General features: G+C 39.5%; 3 protein-coding genes across 13 annotated transcripts in view; 2 read left to right on the top strand and 1 right to left on the bottom strand.

Moving 5' to 3' along the window:
* The window catches only part of RUFY2 (RUN and FYVE domain containing 2), a 51,833-nt gene extending 45,632 nt beyond the window's left edge, over positions 1–6,201 (top strand). The window contains exons 9-10 of the mRNA XM_058437016.1: positions 3,451–3,528; positions 3,623–6,201. Of these exons, the coding sequence (XP_058292999.1) occupies positions 3,451–3,528; positions 3,623–3,766 (222 nt within the window). The 3' untranslated portion in view covers positions 3,767–6,201. The remainder of the gene's footprint in view (positions 1–3,450; positions 3,529–3,622) is intronic.
* Positions 6,202–6,300: 99 nt separating this feature from the next.
* HNRNPH3 (heterogeneous nuclear ribonucleoprotein H3) lies at positions 6,301–17,508 on the bottom strand. Of its 8 annotated transcripts, none has more exons than XM_058436292.1 (11): positions 16,441–16,523; positions 15,816–15,912; positions 12,206–12,340; positions 11,546–11,684; positions 10,856–11,040; positions 10,314–10,400; positions 9,985–10,100; positions 8,199–8,334; positions 7,830–7,925; positions 7,652–7,744; positions 6,301–7,527 (listed from the first exon to the last, which is right to left on the bottom strand). In XM_058436292.1, exons 2-11 carry the CDS (start codon positions 15,886–15,888, stop codon positions 7,451–7,453), a joined length of 1,137 nt encoding a protein of 378 aa, XP_058292275.1. In that variant the 5' UTR covers positions 15,889–15,912; positions 16,441–16,523; the 3' UTR covers positions 6,301–7,450. The 8 variants fall into 8 exon arrangements, with proteins under 8 accessions (XP_058292275.1, XP_058292276.1, XP_031994346.1 ...); XM_058436293.1 differs by having other exon boundaries at positions 10,901–11,040; XM_032138455.2 differs by lacking the exons at positions 15,816–15,912; positions 16,441–16,523 and adding an exon at positions 17,311–17,508.
* Positions 16,594–17,703, top strand: part of PBLD (phenazine biosynthesis like protein domain containing) — a 53,501-nt gene continuing 52,391 nt past the window's right edge. For 2 of the 4 annotated variants that reach the window (XR_009212792.1, XM_058436297.1), the window contains exon 1: positions 16,594–16,764. The gene's annotated coding sequence lies outside the window, so the exon portion shown is untranslated. The remainder of the gene's footprint in view (positions 16,765–17,703) is intronic. The other 2 variants (XR_004245387.2, XM_032138554.2) reach the window with 1 other exon arrangement.

Here is a 17,703-nt window from a genome sequence, read left to right as displayed (position 1 = left end):
TCTGGGAAGTGAGGAGCGCCTCTGCCCGGCCACCCATTGTCTGGGATGTGAGGAGCACCTCTGTCCGTCTGCCCCGTCTGGGAAGTGAGGAGCGCCTCTGCCCAGCCGCCCATTGTCTGGGAAGTGAGGAGCGCCTCTGCCCGGCCGCCCCGTCTGGGAAGTGAGGAGTGTCTGTGCCCGGCCGTCCCGTCTGGGAAGTGAGGAGCACCTCTGCCCGGCCACCCATCGTCTGGGAAGTGAGGAGCACCTCTGCCCGGCCACCCATCGTCTGGGATGTGAGGAGCGCCTCTGCCCGGCCACCCCGTCTGAGAAGTGGGGAGCGCCTCTGCCCGGCCGCCCCGTCTGGGAAGTGAGGAGCGTCTCTGCCCGGCCGTCCCGTCTGGGAAGTGAGGAGCACCTCTGCCCGGCCACCCATCGTCTGGGAAGTGAGGAGCGCCTCTGCCCGGCCACCCCGTCTGGGAAGTGGGGAGCGCCTCTGCCCGGCCGCCCCGTCTGGCAAGTGGGGAGCGCCTCTGCCCGGCCGCCCGGTCTGGGAGGTCTACCACGGAGGCCAGACGCAATGTGGGGGCTGGACGTGGTGGCTCACGCCTGTAGTCCCGGCACTCTGGGAGGCCGAGGAGGGTTGATCACTTGAGGCTAGGAGTTCGAGACCAGCCTGGCCAACATGGCGAAACATGAAAAATATAACAGACAGACCAACCAACCAACCCAGCAACAACAAAACAGGTCTACCCTGGAGTCATACTCTAACTTTTTCTATTTTCCTCCCTTTCTGATCCTTTGTCCCACTTTCTTTTTCTTCCTCTTCCTTCTCCTTCTTGTCAAATAGACGATTGAGTTATTATCATTGATCCATACAACATCCCTCTCTCATTTATTTTCTTTAATTCCTACCCCCCATTTCTATTCCCTATCTTCTCCCATGTGCAACCTTCCTAATATGTTTGATATGCATCTTTTTGTTTGTATGTATTTTTAGAAAATGTTTATTGTTTTGTGTGCAAAAAAAATTAATAATAAAACTGGCATATCTTCAGGAAAGAAAAAATAAAATAAAAAATTAAAAAAAGAAAGAAAAGAAGTCTCCAAAGGCCTAGTCTCCATGTCAGCAAGGTTGTTTCTGAACCTAATGCCCTTACAAGCTGCTTCCACTAGGTGGCTTTGGGACATTTGGCAAATCACTTTGCTTTGTGTGGTTTTCATCAAATTGGATTATCTTTTAGGGTCCCTTCCTGCTGCTGCCTTTTTTTTTTTTTTTTTTTTTTCGCTCAGAGACAGTTTCCTCTGTTTCCTAAGCTGGAGTGCAGTGGCTTGATCATAGCTCACTGTAACCTTGAACATCTGGCTTTAAGCAATCCTCCCACCTCAGCCACCCAAGTAGCTGAGACTACAGGTGCATGCCACCATGCTTGGCTAATTTCATTTTTATTTTTTTGTACAGATGGGGTCTTGCTATGTTGCCCAGGCTGGTCTTGAACTCCTAAAGAGAGCCTCTCACCTTGGCCTCTCAAAGTCTCAAAAGTGCTGGGACTACAGGCGTGAGCCACTGCACTTGGCCCCCATCCTGCATTAAAAAAAAAAAAAAATTATATGATTCAAGCTATCTGACTCTTTGCTGGTGTTTGTTTGATATGATCTAGTTAAAAAAAAAAGCCTTTATAATCCTGTGTTCTAAGGAGACTTAGGCTTCCTCATATGCAGTAATCAATACTGTATTATCTCTGCTGTATAATAAGTGCTAGTTGCTCCATGTCCAAGTTGGAATCTCCAGTTATACTTGGGTTCTTTGGTCTGGGCTGTTTTAGGAACATGTTTTAGAAAATCAGTATTGAGGCTCCTCCTTCATCTGGGTCTTCTTGTTGTGAAACTGATAATCATCTAACAAAGCTGCCTTCACAGGGGAAAAAAGGTCTTTCTAGCCAAGATTGGTTAAGCAAGCTGGTTAACAATGGGTCAAGTAGGCTGGGCCTAGTGGCTTATGCCTGTAATCCCAGCACTTTGGGAGGCTGAAGTGGGCAGATCACCTGAGGTCAGGAGTTTGAGACCAGTCTGGCCAACATGGTGAAACCCCATCTCTCCTAAAAATACAAAAATTAGCCGGGCATGGTGGCGTGTGCTTGTAATCCCAGCTACAGGGAGGCCGAGGCAGGAGAATCACTTGAACCTGGGAGATGGAGGTTGCGGTGAGCTGAGATTGCACCACTGCACTATAGCCTGGGCAACAGAGTGAGACTCTCTTTTCAAAAAAAAAAAAAAGGGGTCAAGTTGTCATAAATACTGCTTGACTACTTACATCCATTTTTTACCAGCGTTTACATAGCAGCTATTAAGTATGTGTTATAAAAGTTGAGGGAAATAGCCATGTAAAACTTATTAAAGTGAGGTCCTTTTTTCCCCCCTTTTTCTCGAGACAGGGTCTCACTCTGTTGCTCAGGCTCAAGTGCAGTGACACTCGAGCCTGAGTCATAGTTCACCGCAGCCTCAACTCCTGGGCTTAAGCGATTCTCCCTTCTCAGCCTCCAGAGTAGCTGGGACTATAGGCTTATGCCATGCAGCCTGGTTGATTTTTTTGTAAAGATGGAGTCTGTTCCCCAGGCCAGTCTTCCTGGCCTCAAGCAATCCTCCTGCCTCGGCCTCCTAAAGAGGTCTTATAAAATAATGAACTCCAACATCTGATTTCCCCAATTTCCTTCAAATTTTAGGGTCTTAAGGTATAAGTTATACATAATGCCAAACTATTGCATTTCACACAGTGAGAATTTATCCTTAAATATTGTTGGACTAGGATACCCCATTCTCCATGCTTATTTCATATTGCTTATTTCATATTGCATGCCTGTATCAAAACATCTCATGTACCCCATAAATCTGTTAACTACTATGTACCCACAAAAATTAAAAAAATAAAATGGACTATTTTAAGGTTCTTTTAATCTTTAAGGTTCTTTTCCTGAAGAGAATTCCCATCAGCAACAGATTTTTATCTCTTTAAAGCATTTTTACATATGTTCTAATATATACAATTGTATAGAAAAGAGTAAAATGAACCATTACCCATATTCAATATTTATCATGTGCAGTCTTGATTTTTCATTTTTTCAATTTTTATTTTTTAAGAGACAGATTCTGTGTTGCCCAGCTTGGTCTTGAACTCCAGGGCCTCAAGCAATCCTCACCTCAGCCTCCCGAGTAGGTGGAATTACCGGTGTAAGCCATTGTCGTTTGGCTGCAATCTTGTTTTTATACTTAATCCACATCCCACCTCCCGAACCCAGAATATTTTGAGGCTAATTCCATACATATTTACATATATATACATCTCTCAAAGAAAATAACTTATTTTCCATTCTTCATATATCTATTCCTATAAATAATGTTCTTGGGGGAAAAAGTTTTCACATATAATTTTTAATGTTACCAATTTGAGCATTAATATTTTCTTCCTACTAGGGACTGGTTTGGCTGAAAGACAAAGAAGCAACACATTGTAAACTCTGTGAAAAGGAATTCTCACTCTCTAAGAGAAAGGTAAGGGAGGTAGGAAGTTGAGTCCAAAAATTTGGGGTGCAAAAATGCTTCTAATTTTAAGTTTTTTTTTCCCTCTGATTTTTCTATTTAATAGCACCACTGTAGAAACTGTGGGGAAATTTTCTGTAATGCCTGCTCTGACAACGAACTACCTTTGCCTTCTTCACCAAAACCAGTACGGGTTTGTGATTCCTGTCATGCATTGCTCATTCAGAGATGTTCATCTAACTTGCCTTGAGACTCCAGAACTAAATCCTTATGTATGAAATTACCTACAATGAATGCTATGATGTTGTATACAAAGGTAACCAGACAGCTCTTCTTAAGGGGCTTTCGGTCAGTATTTGGTACCAGTTTATCTTCTACATATTCAGCTCATGGAAATTACAAGTTATATGATATTTCCTTCCCCATTGTTATTCAAAATGTATTTTCAACAGAGCATGCTTAAAAATCATGTAACTCATTAAAAGGCCAGATAGCAGAGCTAACACAACTTGCCTTATCTTGTAAAGGCCTTCTTAAAAATAAGGCTTCAGATTGTTTTTTTCTTCTGAATTCTGTCAATTTGGTATTTGATGGTGCCTGCAATTCTCTTAATGCACTTTAAAGCTTCACAGTTCTGAGACTGGAAATGCATAAAACTTTTTAAATTATTAATATTCTAATTCAACAGATTTTCATTATCTTTGTAAGATTTCAACTGTATTTATTTGCCCTTTCTTCTCCCCCTCTCCCTTTGCCTCTTGCATTAGACAGGGCCAATATTTTGTCCTACAAAATTTCCTCTTGGTCTTTTTAAAAATCAGTTATTGTGCTTGCTGAAGATTTTCAGCTACAGTGGATTAAATTAAAAGGGGCATTATTTGGCCTCGGCCTCAACTTTTTTCCTAACCTTGAAAGGAAGTTACATATAACCATCTTTCTTTTCCTGATTTATGGATCCCATATGCTGTTTCACTAAATTGCTGTTTTTTTAAGGGGTGACTCAGACCCCAATTCAAAGATGAAAACACAAATCCTTCCCCAGAAAAAAAAGTATGTAATAGTAGGAGATATTACAGGCTCCTTATAAAGATCCTCTCCTCTAAGCATTAAAAGTGAGAAAAAAATCAGAACTTTGCTTTGGTAATATATTAGAGTTCAGTTCAAAAAATTTTTATTAACATTTTCATTGGAGTAAATTTTAGGAAGCATCACATTGTAGTGGCCTACCTGTATACATCCACAGTAAAATTTCACCATGTCCACTGAGCACCTCTATGCCAAGGGTGTTGAGATGATGAAATATACACTTGACCTATTTCTTTTATTTCGAGACGGAGTTTCACTCGTTGCCTAGGCTGGAGTGCAATGGCACGATCTCCACCTCCTGGGTTCAAGCAGTTCTCCTGCCTCAGCCTCCGAAGTAGCTGGGATTACAGGCATGAGCCACCGCACCTGGCCAGTACACTTGACCTATTTCAAGCTGACTCAAATGAACACTAATCCAAGTTATATTGCTTATGGCATACTAAATTTAACTTGTATAAATTACCTCTGAATAGTCACATAAACACTATCGCCATTCAGTATCCCTATTTTTTACATTAATTTCTAACCATGCACTTTTAAGTTTGTGAGCCTATAAAAAATACATAGAAAATTTATGGATTAAGAGCATTATTTAGTGGTTAATCCTAGGTGCCTCCCTGCCCACAAAGGAGTTATTAATACTGCAGCATCTTTTCTTCATGAATATATGCTTCCATGAAATTTAAATTTTTCTAAATAGCCGAAGGATGAAATGAATACTTTACTTGAAGATCTATTTTCTCCAAAACCCATAAATTTCCAGTCAGCTTTTGAGGTGTCTGTCAGATGTGACACAGATTTTTAGATGGTCTTTCTTGAATACTGATAGAAATGTCCTCAAGATAGGATTATATTCTTGAACCATTTTGTATTGATAGGTGGGATGGGCTAACATTTTTATGATTACTGAATAAGCAAAAAATGAAATTTTCAAATAGGCTTTTTATTACTGTGCTTAGAACAAATTTTAAAATGTGACTTAAGTTGCTTAAATTCCAAGGCTAATTTCATTCAACAAACCATGATTTTTAGTCATCCTTTAAGTTTCTCACTTTTCAAAACTCACGTGTCACCACTGACTTTTTTTTTTTTAGGCAGCCTTTATGACAGCAACTTGTTCCATGTAGTTTTGGCTTATTTAAAAACTGTACTAACTTTGGATTTTTCTGTTACAAGACTTTTAACAATCTGTATTTTGTGATTGTGAACTCGTATTCGTTTTACTTTTCAAAACAGACTTAACATACCATTCCCTCACCTATCAGTACTACCACAATAATGCTATCACGGTGCCAAGGAATTACAATTGTAATTCTTCTAACCTATAATGTTTAAAAAATAAAATGTGAATTTTATGAACTAAATAAATATTTGGAAAATTAGCCTGCTTTAAAAGGGCAACTTTGGTTTCATTAATACTGTATACTTTTACTGCTTAAAGATGTTAAGAGGGTAATCCTGGGAAAATAAAGCATGCAACTTTCAAAAAAGACAGGTGGTGTATGCCCTAATATTTAAATTGCTCATTAAAGGAAGTGAGTATAAGCATTAAGATGAATCATAGCTTCTGTCAAGAGGCTCCACATATATAGGCTGCCCTGGCTCCCTCTCCTAAATCATAGACATCGTATGTAGTACCTTCTACCAATTTGATTTTAGAATTAGTAACTGACACAAAGCATTCTAGGACAGACGCCATACCATTATCTCCCACATTGACATTTATTAATAACATTTCTGGCAAAAACAAGTAACAAGTTCAATAACTGAATTCACATCAACAGGTTTCATTTTGATCCATTAGCCAATTTGGAAAAAAGCCATATTGATCAAAGGGATTAAAATTAAAAAGCACCTTTTCCTTGCTACATATAGATTCTTTAAACTAAAACTCCAAGCAGATATCAGATACAAAACCCAACTGCAGGATTGTTTTAATTGACTATGACATGGACTTGTTGTTTACATTTTTTTAAAGTCATCATTTATACAGTTATTTAAAAACCATATGCTCTATTGGGCAGAAAACTGAAAATGCAATTGTGAGAATTATACTCCATAGTAAATACCTATGTACTTAATACTGAATTCTTGTGTCACTGAGAACCTTAACCCTAGTCTAAAGACATCTTGCGATAACCTGCAACTATCGATTTTTTGGAGACATTTTTGGTATTTCGGTCAAGTGCTGAAGGGATTTTACTCCAAAATCTAGGGCTAGAATTCAACTTCCAACACTCTCATACCCAGGTAACACAATTATGAATATTCAGAAATCAATACCTCTTAGATCATCAATGTTTCAGAGCTATGCTTGATAAATGACATTTGAAAAATAATAATATAGAAATAATTAGCTGAATTTTTACTCCTGAAGCCACTTCATCTTTAGGCTTTATATTTACAGTGTTGTCCAGGAGGAACTAAAGAAAAAAGTTACACTATTTGTCAAGCTCTATTCCAGATGTCTGCTTAAGACTTGCAGTTTACGCAGAGGTGAACCATTATCCTCTAAAATTACACCACACTACTTCTTGTAGAACTAATAGTAAAATACATCAACCCAAATCTTATGAAGGCAGCACATCTTTAGGAGTAACTAGTATATAAAAAGTATCAACATCAGTGGTTTGAATATAAAAATTTATTTTTAAGTCAAAGTATGCAACAAATAAACCTACAGAAAACAGATTTTCCCATCACAATCTGTTGCTTTACCAAATAATATTTTGAAAACACATTCCTTCAGTCATTATAAAGTTCTTAAAATACAAAAGAAATTAAATCTGTAAGAAAGTCTAGTAGACCAGATGCTGTTGTCAAGACTTGTATGTTGGTGTTTTTGCTTTCAGTACATCCCACGCCATCCACCTCCACTCATGCCGCCTTGCCCATAGTAACCTCCACTGCCTCCACCACCACGGCCTTAAGAAAAAGATAATAAGAATCACTCAGCAGGAGATATCTGTGCATGAAATAATAAAATACCTGCACTTTAAAGTTTGCACTACGTATGGGGACTAACACAAACTGAACTAGAGATACTTACCATAACCACCCAAACCATCAGGAGTACCATATCCTCCACTGTAATTGTTCCCCATTCCCATTCTTCCAACTGATCCATAGCCTCCCTGATTATCTTTAAAAAAAAAAAAAAAGAAAGAAAAAAAATTGAGACTCATTGATAAGCAGCTAACCCTGCATATTTTAAAAACTTTACATACCCATTCCATCTCTTCCGTAGCCTCCCATTCCAGAACCTCCCATGCCAGAGCCACCTCCAGGAGTAGAATTCAAGAAGAGTTCAATATATCGATGTTCTTTAAGAAAAAAAAAGAGTAACAGGGGAGAAAGGAATGATGGATCAAATTCATCAATACAAGCTTTGTAAAAAGGATCAATTAAGTAATATTAAACAAAGTATGCTTATTAATTACTAGTACAGTGATATACAAAGCCCACAGAAAGCCATTATAGAGGTCAAATGGTTTTAAATCCCAACAACTGCCAAGCGTTACCTACAGATCTTAGAGCCTCTTACTTTATAAATTCACGTTTAGGAAATAAGATAGCGTGCCAAAGACACCACTTACGCATGTTATTTTTATCTTTAGACATGGCAGCTACTGCATCTTCATGTGTCACAAACTCTACATCTGCTTCTCCTGTGGCTCTGCCATCAGCTCCAATATCAATATGAACTCGTATTGGATTTAGTGGTGAGAAGAACTAAATAAAAGGAAACACACACTTACTTTTCTATTGAGAATATTAATAGTAAATTACCACATACCTTGATTTTTCCTCACCAATTAAAACAAACCCTTCCACTGCCCTGCCAGACTAAAAACTTAAGTCAACTACAGAGGTTCTGTGAATGTAAGAGTATACACTTAGAGATAATGTAAAGAATTTACTGCTTTTAAAATAAGCAGATAGGCAGGGCGCAGTGGCTCACGCCTGTAATCCCAGCTACTCAGAAGGCTGAGACAGAGAATCGCTTGAACGCAGGAGGTGGAGGCTGCAGTAAGCCAAGATCACGCCACTGCACTCCAGCCTGAGAGAGATAGAGTGGGAGACTCCGTCAAAAAAAAAAAAAAAAAAAAAAAAAAAAAAACAGAGAGAGAAACGGGATATCATGATTTGGAACCATGTGGTTTGAATAAAGCAACTATTTAAAACTATATGAAATTGTTCCCCAAAAGGTATCATTTGGTTCTAATCACAAGTTAGCCAGGTTTTAAACTATCATTAAAAGCACTTGGAACTCAGGCCAGTTGATTCCCAGTAAGATCTAGAGTACACCATTGCTTTTAAAGCCAGAGAGTCAGTACTTTTGGCTTGAATGGCCATTGGGTCTCTAATGTAACTACTCAACAGGTAGAGGAATGGTGTGACCGGATTTAGCCCATGGACTGAAGTTTGCTGACCTCCTAACAAATCTGAAACTAACCAGTTTCACATCAGTGACAACAGCAGCATCCATTCCTGTTATTTTCGACTCCTCAGTTTCTAATCACTATCTAGCCTAGAAGGCCAAACCAAATCACTAATATTTATATATTCACTCTTTCAAACTCTAATACAGGCCAGGCGCGGTGGCTCACGCCTATAATCCCAGCACTTTGGGAGGCCGGGGCAGGCGGATCACGAGGTCAGGACCAGCCTGATCAACATGGTGAAACCCCATCTCTACTAAAAATACAAAAAGTTAGCCGGGTGCCGTGATGTGTGCGCCTGTAATCCCAGCTACTCAGGAGGCTGAGGCAGAAGAATAACTTGAACCCGGGAGGTGAAGGTTGCAGTGAGCCGAGATCGCGCCACTGCACTCTAGCCTGGGCGACAGAGCAAGACTGTCTCAAAAAAGAAAACAAAACAAAAAACCCAAAAAACAAAACAAAAAACAGTACAACAAAAGACACCAGCACAAAATGGTATAGTCATCACCATTCTATGCTGATCAGTCTTTCATTATACTCTTAACCGGACTTCACGAATGTAGCTTTTTACTTGCTTGAATCCTATGTACGTTAACACACAATGGATACAAAAATATCCATCAGTGATTAGAATTAAAGGTAGATATAATTAGCCGGGTGTGGTGGCGGGCTCCTATTGTTCCAGCTACTCAGGAGGCTGAGGCAGGAGAATGGCGTGAACCCGGGGGGCAGAGCTTGCAGTGAGCAGAGATCACCCCACTGCACTCCAGCCTGGGGGACAGAGCAAGACTCCATCTCAAAAAAAGAATTAAAGGTAGATCTATTTTTCTATTCAAGAGACTCTGGTATTAAGCTATAAACATGAGAACATTAAGAATGCTTAAAGATTTAGACACCAGGATAAGTATAAAACTACTAACGGTTATTAAAAATTACTCACATTAGCAATGTCATTTTCAGTTGCACGAAAAGGCAACCCTCTCATATGTACAAAATGACCACCATGAAAACCTGAACTGGCATCACCAGCTCCACCATAGCCATGTCCTCCCATACCTGGAAAACACAATTTGCCAAGATTATAAACTATCACAGATACAAGTAGGGAAGTATACATACATACTATACAAGGTATAAAGCTCTATATAGGAATGCACTGACATTTGTCTGAATTAACTTTATACAAGTTTCCTATATTACCACTAAGAGCCTGCAAAGCAAATACTAAAATTTACCTATGAATAAAAATGTCTTTAATATTTATTTTACCTCTTCCATCTCTCATTCTGTCATCAAAGCCATCATTCCCATAGCCATAATTATTATAGCCACCATAGTCATCAAAACCTCCATAACCTGTGTAATTTAAAGAGAAATACATCACTACACACTTTCCAGAGATAAATTTTATAATTTAGTTTACAAAAACATTTTGTGGTAACAGTCTATGTAACTTGATTGCAAGTTTGCAATTCCCAACTTAAAACCTATGAAAAAAGCAGTCAACATGTGATGGAAATTTAAAATCTCAAAAGGTTAATTAAGTTCAGACATGTAAATTAAATTTCATCCTTAGGCAAAAAAAAGGTCAAAATATGCCAACATCTTAATTTTAATTTCTGTGTAAGTTTTCTAGGTGCCAATATGTGCATCAGTCAAGTCCCACGGCTAGCCATGGGAATCCATATTTTCATGAACAGGTTTTAAAACCTAATAGGTACTGAAATTACTGCCATTTCTGTATTTCTTGACAAAGTGTCAGGAACATTAAGAAAATGACAACAGAACCTTTGTTCATTAGATACACATACCACCATCATATCCATCACCTCCTCGTCGCATTCTGTCATACATACTTCCACGCCCAGCTCCATAATAACCCCCTCTTCCTCCTATTGGTCTATCATATGGTCCCGGTCGCTGTCCCAGCAATCTTCTTGGTGGATCATAAAATCCTTTGATTTCACTCCTGCTACTTCTGAAGATCTCAATATACCTATTTAAAAATGTTTTAAGGTACAGGTTTCAGCATAAATGTATTAGTGTAAATTAGATACTGGGCAAAATGCAGTAAGTTTTTCTATATCTAGATACATAACCCAATTTAAATTGCCTAAGTACACCGTAAGTTAACAGTTTAAACCTACAAATTTAATATTTAAGTTTTATAAAGAAATTAGTCACGGAAAACAATTCATAAAGTATAAATATATTTTTACTGTCTCTTTTAGTACACAATAGGTGTTTTAAAGGAAATAGGTGATTATACAAAAGCATTTATCAACAACATCCTACAGAGAAATGGAAACAATCTAATTTTAATTTAACTATTAGCATTAATTCCCCACCCAAATCTGTAGTTTCCAAGTTAAATTTAGATAATTATCAATTCTTTTAAACTACCCCAGAAAAATGTTATGGCTACCCCCCCATTTAAGCAATAGTGACCCACAACCCCCAAAAATAAAAATTTAACACCATCCCAAACTCTCCATCCCCACCTGTGCCCTATTCTTTCCTTGTGTTTCCCCAGAGCATTTTCTGCTATCTCCTTTGAAGCAAACTGCACGAAGGCCTCCCCTGTGCTTCTCCCCTGGTAGTCCATCGTCAATGTTATCCCATTTGGCACGATTTCCAACCCTTTAACCCAAGGACAAATAACCCCATCAAGGGGAACAGTGTTAAAGGCTGAAACATTCCCATCTGAATCAAATATTTAAAACAAGTCTAAACAAAACAAAACAAAAAAGCTTAGTTTCCCATCACCCCATAATACAAATGAAAGATTTTTTCAAATATTACTGGATTAAATAAATTTTTTGCGACCAGTGTAAAAACACTGTGTAATTACACACACTCTAAAAGCCCACCTATATTACATGAAAAAAAGGCTACAAATCAAATATATGCTCCATATACTAATTCACGGTTCATTTCATCACAATTCTCAAATATGTTACTGCACATTAATTAGGTTTTACATATTCTACACATTCTGTATTGAATATTAACTGGAGCATATTATTTTAAAACATTAACCAAGACTATCATAGTTAAACTTAAAAGTTCCAAAATCAAATGGGTTTTACAAATTAAAAACAGTAAAACAATACAAATATAAAATTACAATACTACTAAACTTTGACTAATACTAGAGGTACCTTGAAAGAACTGAACTATCTCCTCTTTGCTGCAACCAAATGGTAGTCCACGAAGTCGTACTGTCCCATCACTAGCGTCATTTGGACCATTATGTTTCATAACCCAATCCATCTCAATACCGTTTGATTTAAATGCTATAAAAAATAAACAAGCACATAGAGCAGTCAATCAAAATATACTCTTGTCAAGAGGTAATGAAGAAACACCTCTCAGAGGTGCCACAAGAGGAAATGTAACATGGGGCCAACTCCTGTGACAATGCCACGACAAAATTGTAGACCACCTTTCATATTTTGGGGTAGGGAAAAGGCAATGAGACCTGACCCCTCCTCCTACGGAAAAGTACTGAATTTCTTAGTATCAATATTATATATTGCCTAATTTTAAGAAAACTTGCATAATTCTACTACCAGAGTCTTCAAACTATTTGTGTCCCCTGAATGCCAACTCTAGCCTTTCCTTATCTCTCAAATTTTCATTCACCACTTTTCAGGTTTTTATTCAACTGATTATTCAAATTCTTTAAAACTTATTCAGAAGTTGCATATAATACCAGTATCCACTAACATCAAGAGCCTAAGTAAAAAAATGCAATGAGTACTGATTGATGTTGGAAAAATATCACAGAAGTCTAACCCTTTTAAATGCACTACAATTTTGAACACATCAAACTGTCTTTGAAGGGCCAACACTCCCACCTCTATTTTAGCCAAATCTAGTTTAAACTCACCAAGAGCAAGATTATAAAATGACTGAATTAGATTAAAACTGAGGTCAAAGGCCACTCAAAAGTGAATGCCTTCCAACAGTACCTGTGTTTTTGAAGCCACTGGAGACAGTGTTTAGAAACCAGTTTACTCAACTTTTTAATCAAATAGATTTAAACACAAACTTTAAAAAACAGGTAATATACTTTTTAATAAAGCATAAAAGGTACATCTAGAAGCCCCCCTTCCCCTCCAAAATGACCTCAGTTCCCAGTTCCCTTCTCCAGAGGCAACCATCCTTCCTTTTAAAATTCCATAATATTTACAAAAGAGGTGAATGCAGAAGTCCTTCAGCTGCAGAAACTTACCAGAACCTTACAAATCTCACTATGCAGCTGTAGGAATCCGACTCACCTGAGTATTTCAAACCTTTCCCTCACCACCTCCTCCCCTGTAAACAAAACAGTTTGTTCATTTGATTCCTTTATGTTTGAAGATCGTATTTCGTATCAACAGCATTCACTAACGCTTAATTTCATGTCATCTATTTGTTGGTGCAACTCTTAGGGGTGGCATCTGCAAAGGGTAAAATTTTTTTTTCCTAGAATTCATGCACTTAAAATAAGCTAATGTAGAAATTCTCTGGAAGTGGTTAAAAGTACCTCTAGTGTCAATAATCACCTTCAGCCCTAGGTGCCACTCTAGACATAGAAAACCAAAATGGGAATACAAATTTTTAACTGACGTTACAACTAGTTGTTATGCACACAAATAAACAGTATTAATGTTCTGGGTCTGAATCCCTACTCTGCCATTCACTGGCTACCTGAACCACTTAACCTGAGCCTCTTCAGTTGTAAACTATAGCAGTTGTACCCTATACCTCACTGGACTATTCAAGTGCTTGGTCTGCCTCAGGGTAAGGATTTACTGATGGCAATTGTTACTGGATTTTAAGGGGCCCTGCAAAAGCCAACGAGCTATACCATACACAAAATATGTGAACCTTAAAGGACAGAAAACAATTCAAGCCTTGAAAAGAACTGAGAATTGTTAAAAATTTTATTTCCCAAAGCCAGCAAAGGCTTTTAAAAGTTTAATACTATTCTAAAGAGTAGCTCTGAGAGGAGGCGGCCCCAACCCAGTTCGGAAAAAAAAAAAGTTCAGAGACGTTTTGAAAATGCCTATCGTTTTATTTTTTTTTTAATAGCACCAACCTAAAAAATAAGTGTTTCCCATAAAGGATGATTTACACAGAACGGAAAAAGTGGTACAGATCTACCCTCACTGCTTCATGAAAAATTGAAGAACTCTGCAAATTCGACCTTAATCTGTTGTGAGAGGATCTTAGTGGTACGATTTGCATTTAAGGAGCAAATGCTTTAAAAAAAAAAAAAAGAAAAGAAAAAGAAAAAGAAAAATTAATTTACCCATAAATCTTAGCAATTCACAAGAATACCAGCAAGACAACTGGATTTTTGGATCAGTCTGTACCAATAAGACCCAATGAAAACAAAAAAGTGTTATCAGTGTTATCTGTAAGAAACACTAAACTGTTAACACAATTTTTAATTGCGGAAAACCCAACCAAATTCGGAACACTTAATCTATTTTACAGGGTGACCATGTATGCAAAGCACATACAATAAAAACAGCCTCACTCTACCAACCCCTTCAAAACTAAAAATTCTACCTACAAAACAAAAACAAGAAAAACTCTAAGGGCACAGGAAGAAGCAATCTGCTCTAATAAAGCTGTCAGAAACTACTTAAAACAGTTTACTAATTATTCAGGATAATCCACCTCAAACTTTCTTTGCAACAATGTCATGGCTAATCACTACTCTGCTTTAAGAATTCTAGGTGCTAGTATCAATAAAAGATACCACAGTTAAAATATGAAGATAGCTTCGGTCAGTTTTATGAGACTTTAAGTATAATTTTCTAAACATTACACCAAGTGAAACAAGCCAGTCACAAAATACTACATATTCTATGATTCCATTTGTATTCATGATTGTCTGAGGCTTGAGGGGAGGGAGGATGCCAGCAATGGGAATGACCAGTAAAGGGTATGGGTAACTTTTTGGAGTGACAAAAATATCCTAAAATTAAATTGTAGTGACGGTCACACAACGCTGTGAATGTACTAAAATCCACTAAACTGTACATTTAAAATTGGTGAAGTTTATGGTATGTGAATTATATACCAAAGTCGTTAAAGAAAAAAAATCCACTAGAGAACAAATGAAATAGAGAATCCTCTTAACACGGAGGCATAGCCTATCTTCTGAAGTAATACATAAAGGATTTTACGCATCAATAAATAACTTTCTAAATGGTAGCCCAGTGGTCAAGAAATGAGAATGAATTTTATTTTTTTGAAAACGTGCTGATGATTTAAGTTTAACAGAAAATTTACATCATTCCTTCCCAACGGGCTTGCTCTTTACAGAAACAAAAAACTAGACATACCCCTAATAGCTTAAGGAGGTAAGGTCTCTAAAATGTCAGTTTACTAGAACCAGGTTTTTATCTACTGCAGTTCAGTCAGTTGTTTACCAAAACAAGGAAATCAAAGATAACATTATTTTAAAAAGGCAATTAGATGGATTTCCAGATAACGGCACAAATGAAAAAGAGGACAGAAATAAGGTGTGTAGTCCAATCCAATTAGTAAAGCTATTTATCATATATAACTTTACGGGACAGTCTAGACTATCTCTTCAAAGGGTCACTCAAACCTACTGTTTCAAGGTAAGATTTTCGTAAACTTTTCCTTGGCAATCTTGACAAAGCATCACTGAACATTTTCAACAATAGTAAGTTTTTGTTTTTAGAGCTGGAAAAGTAGGTAACAATATTCTTATAAAGTTTTACATGAATTATCAGAAATTCTTACTCTCAGGCCTTTCTCGTCCCTTCTGTACTGTGTCTTCAGTGAAAATTGCGGATCCAGTTCTCAGGACCCTCATCCGAATCACACCACCACCACGTGACTGGGTTTACAATTTGTTTTTGTTTAGTAGGCTTATTCCCTTGTTTAAAATACGATTACAGTGTACCATACTCCTACACTATAGAAAAAACATGCCTAGCTACCAAAATAAGCCATAACCGTATTTTGAAGTATTTTACTTCTAGAGCCTTAATGCCATCGAAAAAAAAACTGCACAAAATACAACTCCTGGAAGATTTAATATCGAAAGGAACTCAATTTCAATACACACACACATCTACCATCACTGGGTTGTTTTAACTGTTTCCCAAAAGTAAAACTTAAAAACAAATTCTAACATATATACGCCAAACTACGCAAAACAATTGCTACATCACCCACCCCCACCCCCAAAGTTCAGAAAGCAACAATCATAGTTCTGGGCCCAGACGACCTACTTGAAACATGCCCATTTCACATTCCTATTTGATAAATCACCCACTTTTCTGCTTACAAAATCATCCCCGAAGTCCTTATTAACGTTTAAACATGGAAAAAAAAAAACACCCTTTGGAAAATCAGTACGTACTCTTTTCGAAGTTCCAAATCTGGAATATAAGGGCCGGCTAAGCGTCCTTTATTCCTCCCAGGAGACTTTCCGTTTATCTAGCTGCCCTAGAGACCAGAGAGCTAGGGAGAGTACGCCCCTTCCCCCGCCCCCCCCGCCAGCAGCCAAGCCTGGCTTAAAACCCTTCGCCACCGGGCGGCAGAATTACAAAAGAGACCGTCTGCCTCCTTTGTCCTGGATTTGGGAGTTGAGAACCTTCGTCGCCATTGGCTTTCCTCCCCCAGCTCCAGCCTCTCTCATCTTGGGAATCTGCGTCAGAAGTCACTCGCAGTCCCGTCAGCCCAGGTAGCCCTGCCGAGACTGCGGAGGAAGGGAGGCCGCGGTGGGAGGCCAGGCCCATCCGGCGCCATTTCCATCGGGAGCGCGCCCGGCAACCCCGATCCTGCCTCCACCCAACTGCCCGGCCTTTCCCTCCTCGCTTCACTACCCACCCTCATCCCTTCCAGGGAGCTTGACCACCCCCTCCCCTGGCCTTCTAGATCAGTTTTCGGAAGCTGGGGAACAAAAAGTAAAAAGAGCGGGGAAGGGCGGGAAGCCGAGGTGGCCGCGCCACTGTACCCAAAATGGCGGAGGCCAAGCCAGCAGGGAAAGGGTGAAATGCTGGATGTCCCCTACTTCGGGCCTCGGCGTCGTCCACTGAATTCCACCTGAGCAAGTCCTCCCATCGGCAGGCCGCTCTCCCTGAAGTGGGAGATGGTCGGGGAGGCGCAGCCCCGCCGCTTTGGAGCGGCGGCCTCCGAGCGGCGACCACCGCACTACCCTCCAACCCAGCCCCTCCCGGCCTTTCGTCCTTCTCCCGACTCCGCTCTCGAAACCACCAGCCCAACCTACCCCCTTTTACTTCAGATACCCTGTCAGGCGATAGTTACGCCGACTCTGGTGCTCGCGGGGTCCAGTTCAGAGAAGGGAGGAGTCGTTTGCCTCGTGTAGCGCTCGCCACAACGGTTCTCCCAACTGTCTCCAGCGGTGACAACCGCTTAGGGAGCTGCGCAGCACAGCTACTGGCTTGGGGGGATGGGAGGGTGCGAGCAAGAAGTGGGGGGCGGAGCGAGAACTGCGAAGGCGGCCGGCCCCACTCTCGCGAGACGGGAAAGTCGGGTTCGCCTGGCGCTGGCGGCACGCAGCGCGCCTGCGCGGTGGTGGGCTGCGCAGCTGTTGGGGGCGAGGTAGACAGAGCAGAGGCTGTTCCAGTTAAAGAGCTGCAGCGCGCACCGTCTTTCTTGC

Source organism: Hylobates moloch, unplaced genomic scaffold (assembly GCF_009828535.3).
Source record: "Hylobates moloch isolate HMO894 unplaced genomic scaffold, HMol_V3 SCAFFOLD_3, whole genome shotgun sequence".
Taxonomy (NCBI): domain Eukaryota; kingdom Metazoa; phylum Chordata; class Mammalia; order Primates; family Hylobatidae; genus Hylobates; species Hylobates moloch.
The sequence above is the reverse complement of the archived record's forward strand: the minus strand, read 5'-3'. Positions and strand labels throughout refer to the sequence as shown.